This window comes from Dermacentor andersoni, chromosome 2 (genome assembly GCF_023375885.2).
Source record: "Dermacentor andersoni chromosome 2, qqDerAnde1_hic_scaffold, whole genome shotgun sequence".
Taxonomy (NCBI): Eukaryota; Metazoa; Arthropoda; class Arachnida; order Ixodida; family Ixodidae; genus Dermacentor; species Dermacentor andersoni.
Window position 1 is genome coordinate 26,974,928 of NC_092815.1, and position 26,579 is coordinate 27,001,506.

The 26,579-nt window shown below is 44.5% G+C and overlaps 1 protein-coding gene across 7 annotated transcripts in view; it reads left to right on the forward strand.

The window, feature by feature from the left end:
- Positions 1-26,579, forward strand: part of Fmr1 (synaptic functional regulator FMR1) — a 60,986-nt gene that overhangs the window by 24,004 nt on the left and 10,403 nt on the right. For 4 of the 7 annotated variants that reach the window (XM_050189656.3, XM_050189659.3, XM_050189663.3 and 1 more), the window contains exons 7-9: positions 12,008-12,052; positions 14,802-14,975; positions 25,816-25,894. In XM_050189656.3, the coding sequence (XP_050045613.3) occupies positions 12,008-12,052; positions 14,802-14,975; positions 25,816-25,894 (298 nt within the window). The remainder of the gene's footprint in view (positions 1-12,007; positions 12,053-14,801; positions 14,976-25,815; positions 25,895-26,579) is intronic. The other 3 variants (XM_050189661.3, XM_050189662.3, XM_050189664.3) reach the window with 1 other exon arrangement.

Here is a 26,579-nt window from a genome sequence, read left to right on the forward strand (position 1 = left end):
TACGAACGAGGTCAGAGAGATCGGGCGTAAGTTCTCGAGCTGTAGTCGCTTACCATGTTTAGGTGTGAATATTATTTGTGCATGCTTCCATTGCGAGGACATAGAACCTGTTTCCCAAAAGCAGTTGAAGTACTCTGTTAGGGCAGCGATAGATGCATCGTCTAGATATTGGAGGGTCTTATTTGTTACGCTACGGGGCATGGTGCAGGTTTAGTTCGAAGTTTCAGCAAGACTGCTCGTACTTCAGCCTCTAGAATGGGTGCGTCTAGGTTAAGATTCTCCGGACCTGCATATGGCTTCTGGGGGATTTGTGCATTTGTGCCTATGTACCGGGTTCTGAGCTCTGTCAGAAGATCATCGTTTGTGCCCTGGTATTGGTGAGTGATCTTATTGAGGTATTTCCTCTGCTCAGATTTACTCTTTTCTGGGCCCATAAGATATCGGAGGAGATTCCACTTTTTGGCTAGACTGAGTTGTCCCTGCAAGCATCAGTACACTTGGCTATCACTAATACTGCTTCGCCTTTCCTGCGAAACTGCAGCCTCTTTTTCTTTTCTTTCTTTCTGTGAGCCCAAGTATAAGCGGTGCTGTGTATGACTGCTGTTCATTCCGATTTCGAGTGAATCCAGCTTGGCCTCATTTCGGTTACCGAGTGAATTATACAGTGTTCCCCAACTATCATACACCAAGACTTCAAAAAAGAGCAGTTGCGTTACTCGAAGGAAACCTAGTGCATATTGTTTCCAGTACAATGGAGTAGCTGCCAGTAATCCTTTCGTTACTGAGATTTATTTATTTATTTATTATTTATTTATTTATTGACAGAATACCTTCGTTACCTTGAAGGCATTATTGCAGGGGGGGGGGGGGGGGGGACAGTTAGAGAAAGATGTATTTAATTGTTCACAGAAATAAGTAAACAAGGTAACATCAAGGTGGGAGCACACAATATACGAATATCTTAAACTGCAACAGAAAATTTAAACAAAATTAAGACAGTAATGCATTGTCATTGTTGCATTGCTGCAAGATCACGCCGCTTATGGGCACATTCCTTGCCAGTGTGTCCAACAACCACGTAAACAGGGCTTTGTTCATATCGGTGTACGTCGACAACTTCATCCTTTTCTTCTTTGAACTTGTGCCCGACTCCACTTCACTGTGGATGCTTTCTTTCTCATTCAAGATAGTCGACAGGGTGCTGGCTGGGATGTTGAACTGGGAAGCAACCTCCTGCTTCCCACCCTTGGCAACCATATGCACAATTGAAAGCTTGTCCCCAAAAGACAAAACTTTTGCACTTCTTTGCTGAAGTTAACACTCGCGTCACGTGCGCTCTCACATTCGCACAACTGCGTAGGAGAGGCCCCAGCGAGCACAGACGTGTTGATGAAAGTGCGGCGGAAGTCATATGCTGGTTTTCGCAAAGGAACACTGGGACTGGTACCCCATATGTGAATGTTGCCATAGCAACTGAGCTCCTGAAGCTCTCACTGCTGCTCTCGGCCTCTGAAAGGTTAGATAAGTTTTTTCGGCCCATGTCTTTCTCCTAGCACATTCTGTTCGCAAGACAGGCTGACTTTGGTGGAGTGTGGTGTGTAAGCTTTAAAGTTGTGTTTGAAGATGAGCGTGGGTATCAGCCAGCAAAGACACTCTAGTAATCATGGCGCATGTCTTCGTTGTCTTCAAAGTGCCACGGCAAAGTACAGGAGCGCATCTGCTTCACTAAAACTGTTACAGAAGTTTCTGTAGGCTGTGTTCTTATGCGTGTCGACAGTACACATTTCTGGTGACTTGTAGCAATGCAAATTCAAAGCTCGCGCCTACCTGCTCCGGCGAGCTGATTGGAGGTGCAAAAGGAGATACCCCAATATGGCTGCACTTACAGCTTCAAAAATGTGACGTCAGGGCCTCCCATCTTTTTTTCCCTCCATCTCTTCCACCGTGCCACGCCAACACACATAAGCCTTTAAAAAAAAGAACTAAAACAGGCAGGCACGGTAGTGACAATGTCACGAGGCATAAGCAAAAAATGCAGAGGCTAATCTGCTTGTCACACAGCTGCGCTAGGGGAGGTGTAGTGGCTTTCATCATTATCGCCGCACACTGGATTGATTGCCCTGGCTCGCTGTGATCGCATGCGTTCCTCTTGTGATCGGCCGATTGCCTTATTTATCAATTACAAAAGTTATGCATTATTTACTCAAATTTTGGGTAGAGCTACCGTTCATGATAACAAATGAGTGTCAAAAATTGATTACAACAAGGTCAAGTGCCGTAATGCCTTCATTACACAGAGGTCAGAAATACATGAGCTTCTATGGGGGTGGCATTGGGAAATGAAAAAATTTTTTAAGTCCAAAAATTCGTTACCTAGAGGTTTGTTACATCCAGATTTATCTGTATTCCTTAATTACACACACGTGCACCTACTGTCTTCTGTCACAGTACGATCACCGATATGCCTACTAAGTGTACCGGCAGGGTAGGCCTTCAGAGTGATTTTGGATGTTTCTGTGGTGATTTGACTCCTCGGGGGCAGTAAAAGGCATGCATTTATTTTTCGGACATTTTCACAGCTCCTAAGGAGTCAGAAAAATTGGACGTTGAGTGTACCATTTCTCATTCCTCATTCTACTCTTGGTATGCTTCACCGCAATACATACTATATGCTTGACTGTGTAACATCACTGTATTGCAGTTATGCTGACTTTTGAGTCTGCATTGTGAAACTCTTCTTGGGTCCTTGCTCTTCTTTCCACGCTTTGAAGCCATCAGCTAGGATGACAAAGGTGGAGTCTGCTCCATTGTTGACAGCAACAAATGCTTTCAATGAAAATTATGCACCGAACAGCAGGAAGCTTGGTAGCATTGTCAAGGCAGCAAGGCCTAGCTTTTCGGAGTGCACAACAGCACAAAATGATCACACACCAAACACCATGTGGCCAAACACAAATGGTTATAGTGACCACAGTGGCTATGGATGGAGGCACTGGTTCAAGGCTCCAGATAACCAAAATGGAGGTGACATCGAAAAATGCTCTTTCGGACCTGTGGTCATGGCATAAATTCTGAAACAACGGATAGCAAAAGGTTTCAGCATTCAAAATTTCAGACATTGTTATACATTAAACTCAATGGAAAATGTGGCGGTGCTGTGATAGTGTGTGAATTATCAGGCATGTCCAGAAAATCATTCGGTTGCCGTATCTAAATTTCATTGTGTATATAGGTGGCTAAACTAATCGACTATGTTTTGATGGGTGAACTTGCTACCAATCGGCTCACTAGCACTGAAATAATGGGAAGATGTAGCTTGGTTGTATAAAGTGAATGTTAGATACACATTCTAGAGCTACTGCTCTCTGAAGTAAGACATATAGAGGTTCCTTGAAACAGTCGCATGCAGGTTCTCCTGACAGGTTGCTAGTGCTGCAACATTTGTGTGGGTAGAAGAAAAATAGGTTTCTGCATAGATTTCATGTTAAATACAAACAAGGGTAATAAACCTTTTCACTACATAACATGCATCGATGAATGGCATCTGTTGTTTTTAAGTGTAGTTGCAACAACACTAATTGCAACTGCCCCTTTGAATGTGGTGTAGTGTTGAAAGTGGCAACAAGGATCAAAAGACAAGTCTGGTAGACCAGAATAAAACTTTGGGCATACATCTTATGCATTTCACTGCTAAGCAGTGTAGATATAGCCCCAAGTGATTCAGGTTTGAACTGTAGAGACAACAGCGCACTGTTTTTTGACAACAGCACAGGTTTTTGTGGTAGCGTGCTTATCATTATGTGTTCATAACAAGTATATTAATGTGTGATTCAGCATTTGCATTGTGTTCTTCATAGCTCTCTTTGGTTGGTAGCTGGGGCCAGTGGAATTTCTTCTTGTTAAAGTAGAATTGGTGGTTGGGATGGCACATAGTCATCATAACAGGAGGATGCCTGGTTGTTTTGCATCATGTCGCTTTGGCATGTTCAGGGACTGAGGCTTGCATGCACATACAGCAGCAAAGACTAACATTTGTGTGTCTACGGAGCCTTGGCCTGTGGTATGGGGGAGGGGGAGGGGAGGTGGCTTGCATGGCTATGCTTTAAAGCACGGGCACTGCTGGGAGGTGGAATTGGTTGGAAGTTTGTAATAAAAGTATGGCGTGTTTTTTCTGAAAATTTTGGAATTCTGAAAGTTAGCTGCACCTTGTGAAAGAAATAGGCATTCACCACAGTGCCATCACGTGGACTTAAATTAGACGTGCAGTGTCTCAAGTATTTATAAAACAGGAAGAACACTTGTATACCTGCCTGATACAGTAGGCTACCATAAGTTGGGCATGAATACTATATAATGGTAGAAAAAGTGGCGTCATTTTAAGTTTTACTGATATCCTTTTTAATATATTGTTGCTTGTACATGTTAAATAAGATAGTGTTACTTGTAGCCTTTGTCAAGGCTAATATACCCATACCCTGTCTTGTATTAGCTGCTGTCAAAATGCTGACAGAGGTAACCTTTGAGGCTCTTAGAGGACCCCTCACCAGGCTTGGCCATATTAAACAAACAAGCGCAGTGTATACAATGTGCGGTGACCATTGTGTCTGAATAGTATTGCACCACTGTGTGCCACGAAAACAGCTGAAATTTCAAACGAAACCGCGCACCCTTCTCAAGGGAGCTGCACTCCCAGCGAGAGTTGAGCTCGGACACACAAGTGCACTTACCTAATTTGCATTGCTGAAATGTCACTCACCGCGAAACATGACTTGAGAATTTTGCAACACTACAGGAGTTATTTGTTTGATCTGTTGCTTCAATGGAAGGTTTAATGTTTAGAGAGAATAAACTATAAACTGAGTTTCTGCAAGTCAGTGTTACTCTGTGCTGTATCAAGAAGGATGGGCTCCTGCTTAATCTGCTTTTCCCCATGTCGTGTAATTGCACGAACAGAAGATGAAACTATCTGTCATTTTTACCGACTTTCAACATGTGATTGTGCTCTTGTGCATAGCGCGCAAAACAAGACAAAATGCAACAGCTCACGCATGAGACTATCACCAGAAGTGCTCCACACAGAAAAAAACACGCTCACACACAAAAAAAAAAAAAAAAAAAGGCGGGGCCATCATGTAAGCATCGCGCATTCCTCCGGCTTCAGTATGAGAGAAAGTAAGGAAAGAATCTCGCTTGTGGAGTCTAGACGGGGGGTAAATGAAGGGCGGCTCTTGGCAGCGAAGCTTACCTCCTGAAATGGTTCGCAGCACTTCACATATTTAAATCTTTAATAATAAACCAATTTGAAAAATTATTGAGGGAGAATGCAGTCTAGAGGATATGTAACAACTTCCAGCATATAATGAAAAAAAAGGGCCCGTTTAAGGGGGGAGGAGGGGATCAGAATTAACTTTTTTGTTTCTTGACAGAAAGGGCTGAAATTTGGCACACACTGCACATTGCAATAAAGAGACAATTCTAAAATTTCATTAGGATATCTTAATTAGGTTTTGTTTTATAAGAATTTGTAAGTTCCTTGCTTGTGGAAAGCCTGGCACAGTAACGAAACATGATAGGGAGCTGGAAATACTTTGCATGTTTGCCCAGATGTCTAATCTACATCAAGACAGTGTTCGATTTTTTTTTTAGTGCGCTAATAATTTTTTGCTCAACATAACATGCACATGACTGTGCTTCACTGCATGGAGCCATGTAGTAATTGTGAAATAATTAAATAATTGAAAGATAAAGAAAAATTTCAAGACTGTCTTTAAGTACAGCACAGCTTGTGGATCACAGCAAAACAAACTGGACCAAAATCAGTCAAGCCATTGTTGTGCTACGCTTTCCACGAGCGAGGTGATTGACAAAAAAAATGCAATTGAGAAAACTGGCTGCAAAGTTTGCAAAGTTTTAAAAGCACTGCAAATTTATTAAAAAGCACCAGGGCTGTAATATTTTGAATCATTGCTGTCAGGCACCTTCTTACACCTTTGCCTCTTTATTTGGTGGGCTTTGGATGCCTTCTTCAGGCGTTCTTTATCCTTTTCTTGCGCCGTTTGGAGTAGTGCATGACCACCATTTTCACTGCCAGGCCGAGCCTGGTATCGCAGTGTACACCCACAGAACGCTGTTGGCATCTTGGGCACAGAGCTTTAGCGATCAAAGAGTTCATCGCGGAAACAGGCATAATAATGAACTCTCAGTCACAAGGGGCCTAAATTTTTTCTTGGCATTGCTGCTTCCGCTCAGTCGCTGACACTGCGCGAAGGGAGTCGCGAACGCTGCATGCCTGCGCTTCTGCAGTCACCGCTGACACAAAACGCGGCTCGAGGTGCGTCTGAATCGTGCGACGATTCGTCTGGTGAGCCTTGAGTCACCATACAGTATGTAGCTCGTCGACGATTGTGGCTCACTCGCAGGCTGCGTGTCCCTGTCGCACGATGCATCGGAAACGCACACCGTCTCTGCCGGCGATGGAGACCTTCGACCCGCGTCGCCTCCAACAACGCGATCTCGGTTGCTGACTCGCACGGCCGTACGCACAGGTGCGAGAGCCTCCATTGGCACGTCTTCCGGTGGCTTAGTTATCAGTATCGATGTCACAGGGCGATTGTCGGCTTCGCTGCTGGAATAGCACGGTGCAAGATAACGCGGCACGTTATCCGCGTGTTCAGTCGGGTTCTCCGCTTCTCCCGCTGGCCGCCGTCTTTTTCTCGCCGTAGGAGGCTTGCGCTTTCGTTTTCCGAAGGCATGCTTCATTTAAAAGTTCTTTCCGAACGAGCGACGATCCATCACTGACCTGGGAGCTTTCATAAATCCGAATTCTGCGAGTGTCAAGCGAAGAACGACGCCGGCGTGGTTTTCAAAGCAGACAACTGCCGTCCGCTGTGGTTGCCAGCTTGCCCGCTGCTGCAGCAGCAACCAATGGCGAGACGCCTTTCAGTACGGCAACCAATCGGAGGCCCGCTTTCATCGCAGGGCCCGTGTGACCGCCTTTAGAAGACCCGCGCTTCTTTTGTGTTTGTGCGTTTGTTACAAGATGGCGACGACCGAAGAATTCAGAAACGGAATGGCGAAACTTCGAGCGTTCGAACGATACCAAGATGGCGGCGTTCGGTGGCGGGAAAGACGAGTTAGGGCTCCGCGAACTGCGGTGATTTTACGCGATTTAAAGCTGTTTTCTCGCCCTACGCACTGATAAATTAATTTTTTTCGGGCACTTTTAGTGCGTTTTCAGTCAAACCATATTGATACAATGTAGATTAGGCATTGCAGATACCGAAACGCGTCGTTGCCAAAAATCGATCTTTTTTGCGATTTTCGCGATCTGATCCCCGCGTCCCCCCTTAAAGAGCCCCTCACCAGGCCACATAGCAAATTTCAGTTATATGCAGGAAGTTACATGCCCAGTAGGGAGCATTCTGCCGCAATAATTTTTCAAATTAGTTCATTAATAGCCACAATAGAAATACAGTCGCCGACTGTTTATTCGGGCCTCACGGGGACTGCAGAAATGTCCGAATAAACAGGCGTCCGAAAAAGCAGATTAAGAAAAAAAAAACTAAATCCTTTATTTCCACACACTTATTCGGGCTCGGCAGTAGGCTTGAAGAAATCGTGAATGCGCCATTGCACGCTGTTCCTTTTACACGCTATCGGGGAAGCCTGAATCTCGCAGAGGCTTGTATGGTCACTATAGGCGGCTGAAAGCAGAGTCACTGCTTGTACATGCTCCGCATGTGACGGCAGCGTAGCACATGTTGCGTCATCTTCCGACTCGGAGTCATCGTCCGGCAGTGCAGCAGAAACCTGACGAATGATCTCGCCGTCGTCGAGTTCTGCACATGTCAGTAGAGCAGTGTCAGCACTTTTTTAACTGTCAAATGAGACGGTGTCCGGAATCGCAATGCTCGGCAGAACATTTTCGGCACATCGGAAGGCGACAAATCCTAGGCCTCCCGGCACCCGCTTGCCGGCATTCCCCAGCGCAGTCTGCACGGGCACTGTCGGCGCAATTAGACACTTGACTCGATGTTTCCGTATGCCGCGTTGGATCACCGCAACCTCGACACGGCACACAAAGCAAACATCACTGCGCCGTCATGCCGACATCAGTCGCACAAACGAAAAACATCGCCTACCTGCAGCGTCGTGCACAAAAACAAATCAGCTGCTGGATTGTCTTGACATGGCTTACTAAGCTGAGACCGGAACTGTTGTAGCAATGGCTGTAGCCACGAATCAGGCAGAAACGATGATGATGAGCGGGGACTTGCAGTAGCGCCACTTCGTGGGCCAGCAAGGAAGATCTGTTCAAAACAAAAATGGCATTCAGCAAGTCGAACCATGCAACGGTCAGAGTCGGTGCATGGTGCTCTCGATCGAATTGGCTCGAGGAGTGTGCGAAAAATCAGGCAAGGTGGGTTGCAAGGTGTCCAAACTTTCAGCAGTTGTTATACATTATGGTCTACGGCGAGAATGGTGGTGCTGCGAAGCAGACCGAATAATCGAGCATGTCCGTATTTTTGGAGTCCAAAAAATCAGTCTGCGACTGTACTTCAGTGCCGCGAACCCATGATTTCAGGAGGCAAGAGCTACTGCCAAGAGACTCTCTCCACTTGCCCCGTCTAGCCTCCGCAAGCGAAATTCCTTCCCTGCATTCTCCCATATCGGTGGTCAAGGATCGATTAACACATAAGTCACAGGCCCAGCCTTTTCTTGTGCACTTCCACTGACAGCATCGCGCATAAGCTGTTCTGTTTGTGTTGTTTCGCGCAGCGCGAGATTTTCTGCTCTGTGTACGAGAACACCTGACTAGTGGTAGAATTCAGCGCTACGGGAATACTGAGGAAGACACAAGCGGTTCATAGAGCATGATCGCGTACTGGAACATAGTAGAAAATTACACACTTTTGTTATCTGCGCACATGACTGCATGACGTCGGAACAAGCAGACAAAATGGAAGTTCTCCTCTCTTGCTGCGGCACAAAGTAATACAAGAACACCCAGAAATTTGGTTTGTGTGTTTTATTATTTCTCTGAAGTTTAATTCATCAATTGAAGCAACAGATTACACAAAAAACAGATGTTGCCTTGAAAAGTTATGCGTGGCTCTGCTATCGCAAACACCAGAGACCAGTGGAGCTGAGAGAAGGCCAGTAAAGTAGTGCCAAACCGCACACTTTGTCTAACTTTTCCTTGGCTTCCCCAGCTCCGCTGGTGTCTGGTGTTTTTGATAGGAGAGCCACACTTTTTTTTTCTTTCCACTGCGAAAAAGAGGATTGCCAAAGCAGGCACCCGGGCTTTTTTTTTTGGAGGGCAACGATGTCACACCACCTGTGTCCCCACTAGGCTACACTCTCTCAGCTCTCTCTCCCCCAGCTTTACGAAACTGTGGACGTTAAGAGAAACCCAGCAAGGTTCTAACAGCTGCACTGTAATAATTCTCGAAGTCACGGGTCACTACGAGCAGAGTCATAGCAGTGTGATGTACGTAGCGCACTTGTGCGATATGCCTCGACTCTCCGGCTGGGAGCACGGTGCCCGCCAGGAGAAGGCCAAATGGTGTTCAGTTTGAAATTTCAACTCTTTCCGCGGCGCATATCGATGTAATACTTAGCAGACACAATCGTTAGCATGGATTGTATGCATAGCGCCGATCAGCTCAAAATGGCCAGACCTGGTGAGGGGCCCAAGTCTTTCGATCATGTGATTTCATCATATCACTAAAGAATGTATAACTATGTGCTAGATATAACATGTCATGCACTTGTGGTGTGTCGTCTTAACCACTTCATCTACATCTTTGATCTTAATCGTTCTAAAGGATCTAGATTTTTTTTTAGTGTGTATGTATATAATATCAATTTGAGCAGGTGCATTTTGATGTTGGTCAGAAAGCAAAAATACAATTGTGCTTGTTAGATTTATGTGCATGTTATAATTAGCCACAGGTAGTCAAAACAAATCTGGGGTTCTAGACTGCAGCACTTCTCATAGCTCCTATTTTTACCGTGTATGATATAATGTTTGTGAGCAGTTTTAATGTAGCCATTGTCAAACACCCAACATCCTGGTTTATGTAATTGACTATGCAGAGAAGGGTTGAGTGAATTTGCTAGGAGCCAGTTTGGCAGCACTTCGTCCTTCAACATTTTGTCTTCCTGGTCAGTGACAATGGCAAGTTGAATGAAAGCACACTTGGCTTCCACATTTGCAGCTAAGAGCTTTATAGTAGACCTGAGTCGGATCATTTCAAATGATGGGAGCCAGCAGCTGTGGCACTGTTGCCGATAGAGCTGGGTATCTCAGGAGATTCTTGCAAGCATACCTTTAGGCTGTTTTCACTAAAAAAAAGACTCTTCTTGAAAAATAATCTTTTGTGCTTTCGATGAAGTTTGTGCAATTTTGATCAATTTTTCTGATGCAGAGAAGTTATGCTAGTTGGTCAGTGGATTTGTAAAGACTGAGGCTACTGTAGCAGTGTAGATGCTACAGTATTAAGGGCCTCTGCTGTGTAGTTGTTTATGCAGGTGTCCAGAAGTCTTGTAGAATGCTATAATAGCCAAGCTGTGAAAGTACATGCGTTAAGAATTTTAAGACCTGCTTCTTTTTAACTAGGGTTGCGTATTAGTATTCGAAGCTTTTAATTGCTGTGTGAAGGATTGCAAATGGCAGTGCTTCTAAAATTGTTAGGCTTGTATTTCTAATGATTCATGAGTGGAACAGAAGTGTTTTTATTTGGCTTCTGGCCGTTGCATGCATTGGGCAATATGTTTTATATCAGTTTACTTCCTATTATGGAGCAATGAATGTGCCTGTGCACATAAATGGTGGTAGAAAGCAATGTCAGACTTTGCATAGGGAATCTCACCAGATGGTAATTGAGTCTTCTCCTATGTAAAGCAAAAACAGCCAGCCATCCTCGGAGTTCACATTTTAGAAGGCATTTATGAGAAGACACAAGCAGCATTAGTTGCCTTTTGCTAGCTCATGCAAATAATTATACAGGCTTGTTTACACTTCCAATTTGGCCCTCCTTTTTCCAACGACACTGAGGTAGTGCCACCACATGGCTTTTCCATTCATCAGTATTGCCTCATACTGTTTTATGCATTACATTGATGTACAGTGATTGATGGAAAGAACATTTGTAAGTAGCATGATGGAACACCAAGTGCACGTGTTTGGTATGACCTACTTGTCATTGCAATTGTAGTCACGGCACGTACAATGGACTTAGATCATTACTTGCTTGTGCTATATTGTTTTCTGACAATTACATGCATAGTAGAAAACATCTTCATTATTTTTAAGGTCCTTGGGCTGGCTTCAGCTGTGCAGCAAGAATAGGCTGCTAAAATTGTCAAGTATAACCCCTCACCCACAACTTGAATGGGGACATTTTTTCATAGCAGTGTCTGTGCAAAAGTTCTGCAATAGAAGTCCACTGTGTCATTGCTGTGCACTGCTGGCTGCACTCACAGGGAGCCCTTTCTTAAATCATTAAAAAAAAAAAGAAAGCTGTTAACAACTAGCTTGTATCATTCTAGGCCAAAATTTTTCCCTATTCTGCAAGCTGTATCAAAATAGAAATGCAGAAGAGTGTTCGACTTAAGGCAGTGCTACAGCCATCTTGGAGGCAGCCATAATTTTTTTTAGCTGGGAACTCCTAGGCTACAGGGAGTCATGTTGCACAGAGTCCTTTGGCAGCTTTGATATCCAGGCTTTCAACTGTTACAAGTTATTCAGTGTCGAGCTGTTTAATTGCTATCTGCCTCATTCTCCAGCTACAGCAAATGGTAACTAAGATGAACATGCTTTTTTTTTTCCCCCACATAATTGCTGCCATGGTCCCCCAGCTTGAGCTGTGCTTTTCTTGCTAGGCGCTTGTGTGAGGCAAGGCAAGCTGTGTGGAACATGTGCCCTTTGCTTAGCCGACAGGACTTTCACTTTTAACAGCTGCTGTGCCAACCAGCGTGTGCTTTGCAACATTTCCCTTTGCAGAGTCGTAAGTCTTCTCAGAGAGGCGACCCCAATTCAAAGCAAAAGGTGTGTGTGCTAACCCTTATCATGCCTGCGTGTGCGCGTGCGTTCGTGTGCTGGGCTGTAGCATGGTGTTGAGCATGGGAACCTCAGCTTGCTTTGTGTGCATGACTCGTCCAGCGCGAACATGCCTGAGAAAGTCTCTGTGAAAAAGTAACGCCTTACAAAATGATAATTTGTGCTTGTGATGTGTATTTTCCGTGGATGTACTGACTGCCCTCAATTAAAACTGTGCTTTTGTGCAACTTGTGTTCACACATGTACCGTTCTTGTACATTTGTGAGTGAATGTGCATGGACTACAGGTCGCATGGTGAAAGTGCCTTCTCATAGCACAGGTGTACAGATAAGCTTCGACAACTCCACTCTAGCATTTGCCCAGCCATCGTTCAGCTTTCTTGCCCCTTTCCTTCTTCTTTATTTTTTTGACCTGCTTGCTCGAGACTTGCACACGTGCGTGTGTGCACACACAAACAGTTTTCGAGGCACCTGTCATCCATGTGCATTTGCGTGCACGTGTACTTTGTTGTTGTTAAAGCACATTTTTTCCATAAGAGTGTGCATGGCTGATTATACTAACTGCATGAATAGTCCATGGAGTAGAAGATGGGGCACTTTAAAGCAGGATTAACATTCTGCTTGCATGCACTAGGGTGACACATAACAGCATGAATTTCCATACAGCTGTAAGCTTCTCATCTGCTCAAGTAATGGCATTGACTTTCCACTGAAGTGGAACAGTAATTATGATAGTTCAATTTAGTTCACTGTTACGTAGAAATGCAGAAGCACATTGATTGTGAAATGGGCAAAACCATCTCTAAGCTGGATTGCATAGGGTAACTCAAATAGCGCAGGTGTTATTAAACCCTTTTTATTTAAGGAGCACACTTGTCTCACAAGTCATCTGTATGGCTTCGACTGTGGGGCCTAATTGGTGTTTGTATATTACATAGCGTCCTTGCTGAAATGAAATTTTGAAAGCCTAAACACATCAGTAGTGCACATTGGTACCTTTGGCGGAATAGCCGCCTTTTCTGCCTAATCCATACATGGTTACACATTTTGCTTTACACATCCCAGCATGTCAATGGGCTACTGCATGATTAAGGTGCATGATATATGTGCAATGTGGCAGTTTTGTATAAGCTGGACCATTGTTCAGTACACCAAGATTACTAGCGGAAAAAATGACTGTGCTGTTGTCCACATTAAGCCACCAATATTGCTGTTATTCAACCAGCATGGGAGGGATTCGTAGTATGCACCAGTACTTGGCACTCTGCCTTCATTGTGGGTAGCAGTGCAGTGAAGCACGTGTGCTTCGAGAAATGGTGAAAAGCATGTGCTCTCTGCTTCCAGCACCCTTCAGTTTATGTATCTATGAATAAACAGGTCCATCTAACACAACATAAGGCACTAAATGTACTGAAGGGGACTGTTGCATTTCATTAGTTCAGCATTGCAGCAAATTTTCGTTATCTTTCTGGCGTAAATGTTTTGTCTCCCTGTTACAATCTTCATGTAGCTGAAGATACGGTGATGACTAAATCGTACTTGAGTTGCATTTCTGGAGATTGTCTTTCTATCATGGTAAACCCCCCTAGGGCCGGGGCAGTGATGAGAAAATAAACTTAAGAGGAAGCTTTAGCTCGGGCCCAACTCTGACGCGGCCCATTCAAATACATGTAAAACGCAAAAACGCTTTTCTGAGATAGCCCCTGGACCGATCTTAAAAAAATTTGCTGCATTCGAGAGAGAAAGTTAAATTCTACTGAATGTTGGAAGCACAATTTCGATTTAGGGGCTTAATCTTATTGAAAGAGTTTTTTAAAATTCAAAAGTTTGAGAAAAATAGAAGCATGAAGCTTACAAATTGATAGCTCACTGCCAAGAACAGATATAGTGGTTCTGTAAACGGCATCCATCAGATCATTTAAAGCAGACAAATTCTATATGTCAATTTATATAATACATGAGTTTGTTACGTTGTGTACAAGGGTGTTGCAAAAGCTGTATTTGCACATTACTAAGTTTTTTAGATTGGTATGTAAGATATCAATTTTGGCCGCTTTAGATGTACTATGAGATGCAATTTGCATTATTTTGATATCATTTCTTATTGCTGAGGTACGGAGTTGTAAACTTGATAGTTTCGTTTTCTGAAAATTTGCTATTTTTGCCGATATTTAACAAAAAAATTGATGACCTAATCAAAAATTCCAAACCAACAGTCACTAGATTTTCGGTATTTCTTTTAAATGCAACGAACCTCGTCAAATTTGGTGCAGTGGTTGCCGAGAAAAAGCAATTCTCCTTTTACATGCATTTAGATAGGAGCACCCAAGCTAAAGCTTCCTCTTAACAATTGTTGTGATTCTGCATCTTGGGTGTTCTCACAGCTATGCAGAGTAAAATGTCTAGAAAATCTTATTTACCCAGTACAGTATTTGAATTTAATGGCATTCACTGAGCAGTCATCGTAAACTGCATTATTCTGGGTGTTACCGCCTGGTTTTTATGAAGCAACACTCCATTCAGCTTCATTACAAAGAAACAATGAAGTGTGTTCTTTATAGAAAGCTGTGGGCCAAAATTACAAGCAAAAGAAATCCACACGTTACGACCCCTGCAATTCCCATGGTGGTTGAATTACTCCAGCACCAGACTGTGGCACTCTAGTGCTCTGTGCACATTTCACACTCTGTGCCTGGCAGTGTGGATGGAATCAAGGAGAAATGTGTTGCAATGTGCAGAGCACGCGCCTCCAGTCAAGCTCCGGGTTCGTGGAGGAGTTCAGTGTGCGTGAGGACCTGATGGGCCTGGCCATAGGGGCACATGGAGCCAACATCCAGAATGCTCGGAAGCTGGATGGTGTCACGGGCATTGAACTCCAAGAGGCTACCTGCACCTTCAAGATATTTGGCGAGGTGGGCTCATATTTCGTTCTCACTTTTCTTTCCCCATCAAGTAAAAAGTCTCCACTCGCATTACATGCTCAGGCAGAATGCGTAATTGTCCTTCAAGCACCAAACTGCCATTTTTAAAGTCTGTGCTCATAGCTGTCTAGTTTCAAAGAGCTTAAAAATTCTTTAATGTGGCTTTCGGGTAAGCTTAGTGAGTTTTATTTCTCTATTTGATCACGAGGTTTATGCAACCCAATAGTCAGTCCAATCCGATGCAGGTAGCATCTTTGTGGCAGCTAGCGATGGTTTATGTGAAGAGTGCTTAGCAAGCACATTTTGTTTGTTGGGTTATAAAAAAAATGCTTCCCCATTGTTTCAGACTGTTTTGTTTTTGGTGCTGTTGGGCATCACAGAGCTTTAATTTTTAAAAAGGCCTTGTCAAAACCTTGAAAAGTCTTCGAAAATCCTTGCAAGCTTTTCCACAAGAGCTGGTATGAACCCTGATCCTGCATTAGGATTATTGAAGCAGTGTGTGTGTTTAAAAGCAGGAGTGTTCGAATACCGAATAGTAGATTCCGAATTAAATATTGAATCAAACCAAAAAGGGAAAATCCGAATATCGAATCAAATATTAAATGTCAGAAAATTTAACACAAACTTTTAAGCTTCCTAATTTTTTGCTAAAAACTCAGTTATTTGGGAGGCTTATTGCATTACTTAACAAGATTATCTTGCTGGCTATCAGAAATTCAGGTACTAATGAATAGATGCATAGTATGCTCTACTCTTATTAAAGGGAACACTCAATTAGTGTGCTTGCACTGATAACTTGGTTCGTATACAAAAGCCCGAAAAATGTTTGTCGATGGAACGCCTGTCAAACAGAATTTTTTTTTTATCTGAAGCTGAAGAAATGGCAAACTTGTCCTAAATGCCAATGGGGCTTAGTACTGTGCTTAATGGCAATCTTGTATTAGAAAGTATTGCTTACAGTTTTCTGCCAAAAAACAGGAGGGTTTTTCCATCTTTATGGCAGTTGGTTTCTGTGGTTCAGGGTCAGCTCGTTTTAAAGCCAATCTGCACGACAACAAAAGTGGAGAATGCGCAACACGTCACTCAGCATCACTCCACGCGTTAAGTGCTAACGGTAAAGAGTTCTTCAGATTCGGAGGCCCACCACGTCAAGTTAGCGCAGCGTTCCCCTCGCCTCGCTGGAGGTCAGCAAGCTGTTGCATATTTTCGAGCCTACCATGCAAATCAAAAGCTCATCTTGTGATGGGTCGCTCGAATATGCGAAAAGAGAACATTGTGCACCTACTAACGGCGTTCGGATTGAGGGTACACCATGTGGTATTTCACAGAGATGCTGGCCGTGGACATGCACCAGTCATCCTGTGCACTTGCTTTCATTGGTGAGGTGGTTTGTTAGCTCTCTGGGGGTCATGCGACCGCTGTGAGTAGATCTGCATTGATTCAGTAACTGCAGCTTTAGTCGCCGACAACCGGCGATGCAGCTCCAGTTATGCCTAACGAGCTGGAAAGTGGCTAGTGATCTGGAGGTGACAAAAATTTGCTGCCGGCCAGTATGAAAATGGGCCGCAGAGTCGCGGAAAGCTTGTCGCTAGTAAGTTCCTATGGGTAGCTCATCAGTGACTGCTCGTCAGATCATGCGTACGGGTTAGATTAATGGCCTGTGAAGCAGCGTTCAGATCAGCAGTCGATCAGCCGGCAACTATGGTAAGCATGCCTGCCAAGTTCTGCATGCTCGCATGTGGGGACTGTGTGAATCTGTGTGCATGAATGCCAAACTCTTGTATTCGCTGTGATCAGCGTGCCTTCCGAGGGTTAATCAGACTGATGTTCGCACGTGATCTCGTGCTTTCACGAGTGAACCGAGCATTAGTGGGTGTGCTTTCGAAGCAGGTCGCAGTATTTGACTTTGCGCAGAACAACAAAATACCTTCGATCCCCGTGTCTCAAACATGTCATACCATCAACACGGGTTCGGCAAATCCGGTTAGGCAGAAGCCATATCGCGTTTCACTATCACAGCAAACAAGTGCGACTGCCTTTGTAACCTCTGATGGGCTTTTTCAATTTAATGTGATGCCATTTGGACTATGCAACATTCCAGCAACTTTCAAGACATTTATGGACACTATTCTGTGTGGCTTGAAGTGGAACATCTGCACGTGCTACCTCGACAATGTTGTCATCTCTGGCCGCACCTTCAGCGAACACAATGCACATTGCATGTCCTGAACTGAACACAGTGCATGTCCTGAACTTCATTCGAAACGCCTGCCTAGTTTTAAAAAAAAAATGCCACTTCAGAGACCACTGTTAGGAATGGCCTGCTGAAGTGGCAACGTGCAAGTTATCTCTGCCCGCCGCGCATGTTTCGATCCACCCGCGGTGGGGCGCCCTTCAGAGAACCAGCGAGGACAACGCTAACCAACCATGAACTTACTTCAGAGAACTGCGGACAACCGGCAGCCACGTGGCAAGGGTCAGCTCAGGGGAGTTCTCGAGAGGAGGTAATTGGCGGAACCTCCCCATGCGCTTTTCGAGACACCAGACAATGGACCGCGGCGGAGGCCACTGTGCGTGGTCCACTCTGAAATTTTGAGGCGCCGGCTGGGGTCGGGCGTGACTACCTGGCTACGGGGACGCAGGACAATGGACACGACGAATGCGCTGCAAAGGTCGTCTGCCCGTGGAGGGGGCACTCAAACCTGTGTGTGCGTGTGTGTTTGTAAAACGTTCCGCAGAGAGGCGGCTGGTTTACGATGACGTCGAACGTTTTGCCTCGCCTAGGGATCTAGGGAACACGAAGTGGATATAATGAGCTGTTGTCGGCGGCTAGGCTGTGCTCGTCGTCGTGCTCTGTGCTCGTCAATGTACTTGTGAGCTGTGTGCTCGTTTGCTGTATGCTTCGTCTTGCGGGCTCCATTTGGGAGTCATGCTAGACTGTGTAAATGTACCTCTTGTTTAAAATGTAAATACTGTAAATAAACCCTGCTCGCCTAGTCCTGTCGCCCCAAGTTCCTCTGATCGTCCTACAAACCCGACTCCAAATCTTACACCGCCAAATGTTTGCACTTGGGCACCTCGTAGATAAGTACGGCATCCGCCCTGATCCCCCAGAAGACTGCAACCATTGAAGCATTTAATACACTACTACATCATATCTCATATCATATCATACAATACATCTTAAGGAGCTCTGTAGTTTTCTGGGGCTTAGTTCCTATTTCCATCACTTTGTTCCTAAATTTGCTGACATGCCTGCTATGGAAGGACATCCCATTTGAGCGAACTCTGGAGTGCCTCTTTTTGTCAGTTGAAGTTTCTGTTGACGTCACGACCTGTTCTTCAGCACTTTCCGTCAGCTCCAATGGAACACCATTCTGATGCCAGTGGCATAGAAATTGGTGCCGTCCTAGTTCAATGTTACAGTTACCGTAAACACGATTGCATATGCAAATTGCTCATTAGTATGCCTGAGCTGTCACAGAACAAGAGTGCCTCGTGGTAATGTTTGTGGTTCAGCAGTTTCGTTCTTACCTGTATCGACATCCAGTCACAGTTGTCAGTGACCACCACTCATTGTGTTGGCTTTCAAATCTTCATGACCATGTGGCCGCATTGCACGCTGGGCGCTCTGACTGCAAGAATACAGCTTCACCGTGTCTTATAAGAGTGGACGACGCTGCGACGATGCGGACTGCCTCTCACGTATGCCACTTAGCACTACGGACTATGATGCCGACGACTTCGATCACCTTGTGGCTTCTGTGTCGCCGAATTTTCCAGACTTCGACAGTTTCAAAGTCAAACTGCGAAAGGACGCTAAATTAACACCGCTTTTCACTGCTCCGACTGCGTATGCTACAGCACACCATTTCTGTGTACATGATGGACTTTTGTATAAGAACTTTTCCAGCACTGGTGCGCATTTTCTCCTAGTGGTGCCGGAGAGCCTTCACACAGCAATTCCGAGTGCTATGTATGACAACCGTACGGCTGGCCATTCAGATTCGGCAAGGACGCTCTACCACATTAAGGGGTAGGCTACCCTGGAGACCGAACTTTTTATTTTTTAGGCTATCTGGATGAAACTTTCAGGGTACGTTCACACCAGCGAACTATAAGGAACTGCAAAGTTTCATGAAGATGTGTTTATTAGTTCCAGAGTTATTGAGGTCTAACTAAGTGGTTCATGTATATGCCCCAGGAAGAGCCTGGAGAAATGCCAGGACATCGTAGGAAGCTGAAATTCACTGTGATGATCCCTTGATAGATATCCCAGGGAATAGATATCCCAGGGAAGTGCCACTGTTCCATTCATGGCGGCGCTTGCAGGGAGTATCGATTGTTCATGGAAGAGCAGACGCCGCTCACTTGTTTCTATTTCCCTGTAGCTCTTAGTTTGACACGTTCAACTCGACTGCCAGCTACGGGCTACTTCTATGCTTCCTCAGTCATCTTGAGTGCTCCAGGCCCACGAAACATTCGGCCCTCGTTCACAGCAGCATTCAAGAGGTCTGCCATCCTTTACACCGAAGAAACAAATCACTGCACAGCGAGCCACAAGTTCGATGTTTCTGAACGGGTGGTGTGAGAATGGCGACTGCAGCGAAGCAAAACTTTTGCCTGTGACGGCAAGCGAAGAATTTACCGTGAGCCGAAGTCGGGACGCTTTTTGGAGCTGTAGGCCAAGCTTGCGGGGTACGTCTCTGAAATGAGTGATCAGTCCCTGCCACTGAAGTGTGACATAGTCATGAAACAAGCCCGGATCTTCGCCTTTTAAGGACCTGCTCCGCCGTGAGTACCGCTAGTGGCTGGCGGCAGAAGACCATGAACTTACGCCAACTGGACCTGTCAAAAGAGCCTCCCTGACGGCTGCGTGTGGTTGGGTGCATTCGGCGTGGGCTGTTACACAAGATGTCATAGTGCAGTCATTTGCCAAATGTGGAATTTCGCTGGATGACCACGCGCTGTGGGACTGTAGCAGCGATGACGATGGCACAACTGAAGACAAGTAGTCCGGTGACCATGCCAGCTACTGATAAATTTTCATTATACAATACGCCCTGAAGTGTTGGTTTTTTTTTTTTTTTTTTTTTTTTTTTTTTTTTTTTTTTTTCTGTCACGCTATACGGAGGGTTTGACTTACAATCACGTAAACACTGTACCATTTACAAACGAATGGGCTTATGGAGCGTACCAACTGAACAATTGTAAACATGCTATCTATATATGCTTCATCTGACCATAGGATCTAGGATGACGTACTGCCTTTTATCACGTACGCGTTCAACACCGCCAAGCATGAGACTACAGGCTATAGCCCTTTCTTCCTGCTGTACACATGTCCACCCCAATACACAATCGACACTGTTTTCCCTTTCTGTAGTCATGAAAATTTCGCTCTCGCCAAGGCCCTCTGCCTTGCTGAAAAGGCACGTCGTGTTGCTCGTTTACGCACTTTGGCATAGCAGGACAAATCGAAAGCACGCTATGACATTCGCCACAGTCTGGTTACCTTATCGCCTTCGTGACTTAGTGTGGCTGTGGACTCCTGTACGGAAATGCTGGTTGTGCCAAAAGCTTCTGGCCACCTACAATGGACCGTTTGTTATTCTTAACAGACTTGTGGATGTCACCTATACCGTAGGTCGTTTTACGGCAAATGGTAGAAGAGCTGCCAAGACCCAAGGGGTCCACGTCGCCCCTTGAAATTTTTCACTTCAAGAGAAGTAATCTCGCCCAGTGGGTTTCGTCTGCGATGAGAGAGATGTTGCACATACATCTAAGGAAAATGAACACCGGTGAGTGTGCTTGCGGTCCTGGGTTGGGAAAGAAAAGGACGACGTTGAGATCTTCAACCAGCTAGCCGCTCTTAAGCCCACCTTCATGACCTAAAATAGATGGCCCCCCAGTCGTAAGGGTGATGAACGATCTCTTTTGCACATAACAATGTTAACAGCAATAAATAATGGTGATGTACCAAACTGTAGTTGCAGTTCTTGTTTGCAGTAAGGCTGAAGTCTAATCTTTCAGAAAGTTCTTTTAACAAATTTTTTAGAACTGTGCATGCTCTTCTTTGTTTTCTCTCTCTCTCTTTTAATTTATTGAGATGTACGGACAGTTAAAAACAAAGGGCCTTGTCCATGGTTTTCAAACTCCAGTTTAGACCAGGTGTCTCCAAACATGGCCAGAGAGCCGTTGTATTGGCAACCAGAGGCTGTGCCGAGGGCTGAACAATAAAGAAAGAAGTAAAGATTTGTGAAAATAGTAAACATAGCTAGAAGTACTGAGCTTATACTAAGCATTTTGCTTTTACCACCGAGTAGCCGATATTATATGGACTTGAATTAATTTGAAATGTTGGTGGTGGCAAACAGGCTTGTTCACATAGCCTTGTGCACACAATGTTTTTGCTTGTTCACGATAATTCAGTCTGCACCAAGCAGATATTTGTTCACGATAATGCAGTCTGCACCAAGCAGATATCTAAAAGATGTTAGAGGGGTCTATAAAGTGTCGGCATACTTTTCTTTTTTTCCTTCTCATTTGTTGTTACCGCAACTTTGCCATTCCTACAAATCTGTGTTAACCTTTGCATATAGTGTTTGCGTTTTAGTAGCGTAGTAGTGCAGGCTACTTGGTGTAACATAGTCATAAATAAAATAGCCATATGCACAGTACAAAGAGTGCTTCTTTGTTTTTTCTTGCTCTCCGTCCTTTGTACTGTGCTTTTTTTTTATTTTGTCCCTGTGTTTTTTTTTTTTTTTTTTTTTTTTTTCTATTCTGTGTCGCCAATCGTGGTAGCTTAGTGGCTATGGCGTTGCACTGCCAAGGTCAAGGTTCAATTCTGGCCACGGCGTCCACATTTTGATGAGGGCAAAATGCTGGAATGCTTGTCTGCTCAGATTTGAGTGCAATTCAAGGAATCCCAGGTGGTCAAAATTAATCCAGACGCCTCCACTACGGTGTGCCTGACAATCATACAGTGCTTTTGGCAAGTAAAATCCAGGAACTTAATTTAAAATTTTATTTTCTGTGATCATAGCCTTAGTTCCTACGAGGGTTGGCCCAGAACTAAGGTTCCCAAAGAGCTCCAGCCACACGGGGGAGGTGCTAGGCGAAATTCGACAACACTGCTGTGCGCAGCAGTTCCCCCACTCTTGATTCCCCCCAGCTGATCTTTGCTGCATCGCTTTTTTGGCTCAGCAGCCGTCCGATGTGGAGGTTGCTATTGTTTCCCGCCAACTGCGAGATTCGTTCTGTAATTCAATTTTTGCACGCCAAAGGGACTCCACCTATGGATATTCATCGTCAGTTGACAGAGGTGAATGGCGACAAGTGTATGTCCATTCAACACGTCCAAAAGTAATACAGGGAGTTTACTGCTGGTTGGAAGGAGGTCCACAATCAAGAACGGAGTGGAAGACCGTCAGTTTCGGAGGCGGTTATCGAGATGGTCCAATGCAAGTGCTTCAAAACGGGAGGATCACCGTCCGTGAACTTGTTCAGATTCCTGGGAGTTCTTACGATACAGTGGATAGAGCTTTGACTGAAAAATTGGGGTATCACAAGTGTTGTGCTCGATGAGTACCGCAGCTATTGACATCAGACCGCAAGGAGAAACGCCTTGACTGTGCTCGCCAGTTTCTTCAAAAATGTCAAGAAGATAAAGAAGGGTTGTTGGACTCCATTGTTATGGGAGACGTAACGTGGGTGTTTTATTTCACTCCGGAAATGGAAAAAAAAATATCCGAACAGTGGCGTCACCCAGAGTCTCCAATTGCAAAGAAGTTCAGACATACTTCTGCTGGCATAGTCATGGCCAGTGTTTTTTGGGATCGTAAGGGGATACTTCTGATTGATTCCATGGAACGTGGGATAACAATCAACTTGGACAGTAATTGTGCAGCACTAAGAAAACTCAGGCGAGCTATATAGAAGCACCGGAGAGAACGACTGGCAGCCGGCGTAACACTGCTTCACGACAATGCCCGACCTCACGTCTCTCATCAAACCCAGGAACTTTTGATAAACTTTGGGTGGACTGTCATGCCCCACCCACCGTGTAGTTCAGACCTCGCGCTTAGTGATTATCACTTTTTCCCCAAGCTAAAGGAACATTTGAGTGGCCAACACTTCCTCAATAAGTTGGCGGCGGAGTTCTACGACATTGGGATACTGAAATTGGAGCACCGTCTACAAGAATGCGTAGAAAAATATGGCGATTATGTATAAAAATAGAGCAAAGTTTCATCTTTCCAATTATACAAACTTCTATGAGAATGAACAATGTTGTCTATTTCTAAGATTGATGGGAACCTTACTTCTGGATCAACCCTCATATATTTTACTGGTATGCCTTTTGTGAACAATATTCTTTGGCATACTGGATACCTTACTTAAGAAGTAGAGTTTAGAAGGCATTTTCAGGTTCACGTAGGTATTTTTGTATGGCACGTTAAGGCAGGCTTTTTGCTTGCTCGAATTGATTAAACTCGGTTTAAAGACTAATTGCGACTGAGCCACTAATAAATTGCTCAACAGTTCAGGAAAGTAGTGCAGTCCAGAAGTGTGGCCCGTTCACATGGGGTATGTAAGAGTCTGAAAATTTGGGCCGATGCTGAAGATGGGGCAGTAATGCCACGGGATGCCATTTTTAGATTGCACCTGATACTTGTATGCATGAAGCGTGAGAGCAGAAGGTTTCGACATGCAGTCTCCATAATAGCAACGGTGTCAGATATGCCTACAAGGTACTTACAACATGACGCATATTCAATAGCGATTGAGTTCTTTCAGTAGTTGTACGAATTGGAGCAAGCTTTACTCGCACCCAGACCGAGCTGACCACCTTCTTTGCACCTCAATAAAGGTTTGCTTCATTGAATATCTCGCACTTATACCAATGTCACACAGCCACTTTTGATTCCGATCCAGCACGATCTGAATCAAATTCTAGGCCGCGATTGGCTCCCTCCCACAGCTTGTGCAAAAATTCAACCTGCTGCAAAAACTGCCTGACGCCCGTATTAAACTTCTGTGGAGTTGTGCTACCTCTGCTCTACTTTCTTAGCTTTTAAGGGGTGTTCGCTTTTATTGAATTGCCACTTAAATTGAATTTTTTCGCCGTACTGATTATTTTTATATACCAAAGGTTTACTGTATGTGACACTACTATCATATGGCATGAATGGGAATGGGTACTAAAGCGGAAGCAGTTAATAACAAAAATATCAATAATTGTATTTTTGCTTATATTTGGCACCAACCAGTTCACACCTCGCCTCACAACAGCAACCTTGGGCATGCTCACCACTGCAAGGCGAGGAGTGGGCTGGCACTGCCAGCACACCTTCACCTAGAAAACACCCAAAGTAGCCCAAAAAATTTGTTTAATTACTCATTTCATGCAATTCTCAAACTTTATTACAATTCACAAATTAGATTTGGTAATTCTTTTCAAATCCTAAAGACAACTTGCTGACTATTTATTTTATTGTGGCGGTGTAGGCGGCAAAGAACGAATACTATAATTTATGGCTGCATTTCCCATCAGAAACAATCCCTGTGTCATGCATCTCTGGGTGTTTTAAAAAGCGGTAAATCTGTTTGCAACGGACGAAAAGTTGCGTGGAAAATTAAGGACGATTGTAAAAAAGGCAAATTGTGTTCTCTTGGTGCTGAATGATCTGTGTTGTCCATGAATAAATGAAATTTATTAATTGTACTTATAAGATTTTGAAACTGTGGTATCTATCGTCCTGGGATGATTGTAGCAAGATTGAAGGAAAATCGGGCCGTCCAAGCGCACTTATTGACCAGCACTTCAAACTACTTTTTATAAACGGTATGAATTTTTAATAACACAACCACATATTCACGTGTAGAAGTTTACATTACATTTTCTTACCCGACTGCGTTGCCATCCTTCTGGAGATATTCTCAAGAATGGAATGTAGTGACGAATGCGGCTAACGAAAGTGTTCAAGCTGGTGGTGATGTGATCAGAGGACTACTTGCAAGATGGTGGTGTATGCCAGGGCAAAAACTTGCGCAGGCATTTGAGGGCTGCTTATATGCTCGGCAGTGGCCGAAGGTCGCTGGCGGCGGCGAACGCGTCTCGAACTCGCTGCCTATGACCTTCAACTACCGCCATCTGAATGATGACTCGCCCTGCAACTCGGTTGCGTGAGTGCATGTGACCTCAGTGGAAGTCCATTCACCACTAACCACAAGATGGCCAAAAATTCAGAAGAAAGCTGTTTGCTAGAAAAACAAGGCACTAGGGATGCTTACTAGGCTTTCCATCGCTCATGCACTTTAGAAAGTGGGTCCAGAATTGCAGCACCGTCTCTGCTCTTATAGGAGCTATAACTGGTGTTGCGCCTTTGGAATGCTTGACTGGGGCTGATCAAGGCTGCTCCTGTATCGAGTCGTGAGCAAAAATAAGGTGATATGCAACGAAGGAATGTTATGCTATACAGTTATTTAAATGTTCTAGTTTCACGTGCAGAAAGCTGGCGAAAGCTTGGGTGCATCTTCTGACGGGATAAACGAGACCGACCAATCTGAGCAACGCACACACGTTCGTTACACCCCTTCATCAAACAAACCTGTGCCACCTGATGAAGGCATGAGGTTGTCGCATGGTGTGCTCTCATTGGAACGGGGAGGTTAATATCTCACTCTTGTGTGTATAAATTTTGACAGAGATGGTGGAATGGTGTATCAGACAAAGACTACTTCTGTTCATGGCTGTCGGTGTGCCAGCCGAGCTCATTGTTTCTGGGGCAGTTGGTGTAGTGACTAAGTGCTCAGTTCTTTGTTCCAGACGGAGGAGTCGGTGAAAACAGCACGGGGCATGCTGGAGTACGCAGAGGAGTCCATCCAAGTGCCTAGGCTATTGGTCGGTAAGTCTGCATGTGGCAGGCAGAACCCTCACTGGTTGTCGTACTGCTTTTGTTTTAGACACTTTCCCTCTCCTTATTATCAGTATGGGTAGGCACACTATGGTGACTGCAGTGGGTGTGAACGCAGCATCAAAGGGCACTAAGGGAAATATGAAGTCAGTTGCTAATAAGAATATAATTACTTCACTTATCTTGTCTGGAATTGCCTTTTTCTCTTTCTCTTGATAAAATGTATTGTTAGTGGAGAAAATGAAGGCTGTACTTGCTCTTCCTCAATTTTGTGACCACAATGTTGCACCGGGGCTTTCCATCTAATTTAATTTATGGAAGGTATTTCTACTAGTTAACACCCTTTATGTGCAAGAAAATTCATAAAACTGGCCAGGTTGAATCTTTGCTTGCTTTCAAATGTTGCATAGTGCTTTGCTAGATAGTAAACGTTTAACTACCACCAAACAAACGCTGCTGAAATCTGACATCACATGGAAATAGTGTAGGAGCTTCAAGGTCTCAATGAAGCTTCACCATTCCTTTGTTTTTATATGCCTTCTGTGGTATATATAGTGGCATACATATTTCATATAGTGCAGCTTGCCGTTGGCAGCCAAAAGCAGAGGTTGCACAGTCTACAAGTGTTTCAATGAAGGGAATGTGAAAAACAAAAGTTACATGGAACAATAGCTAC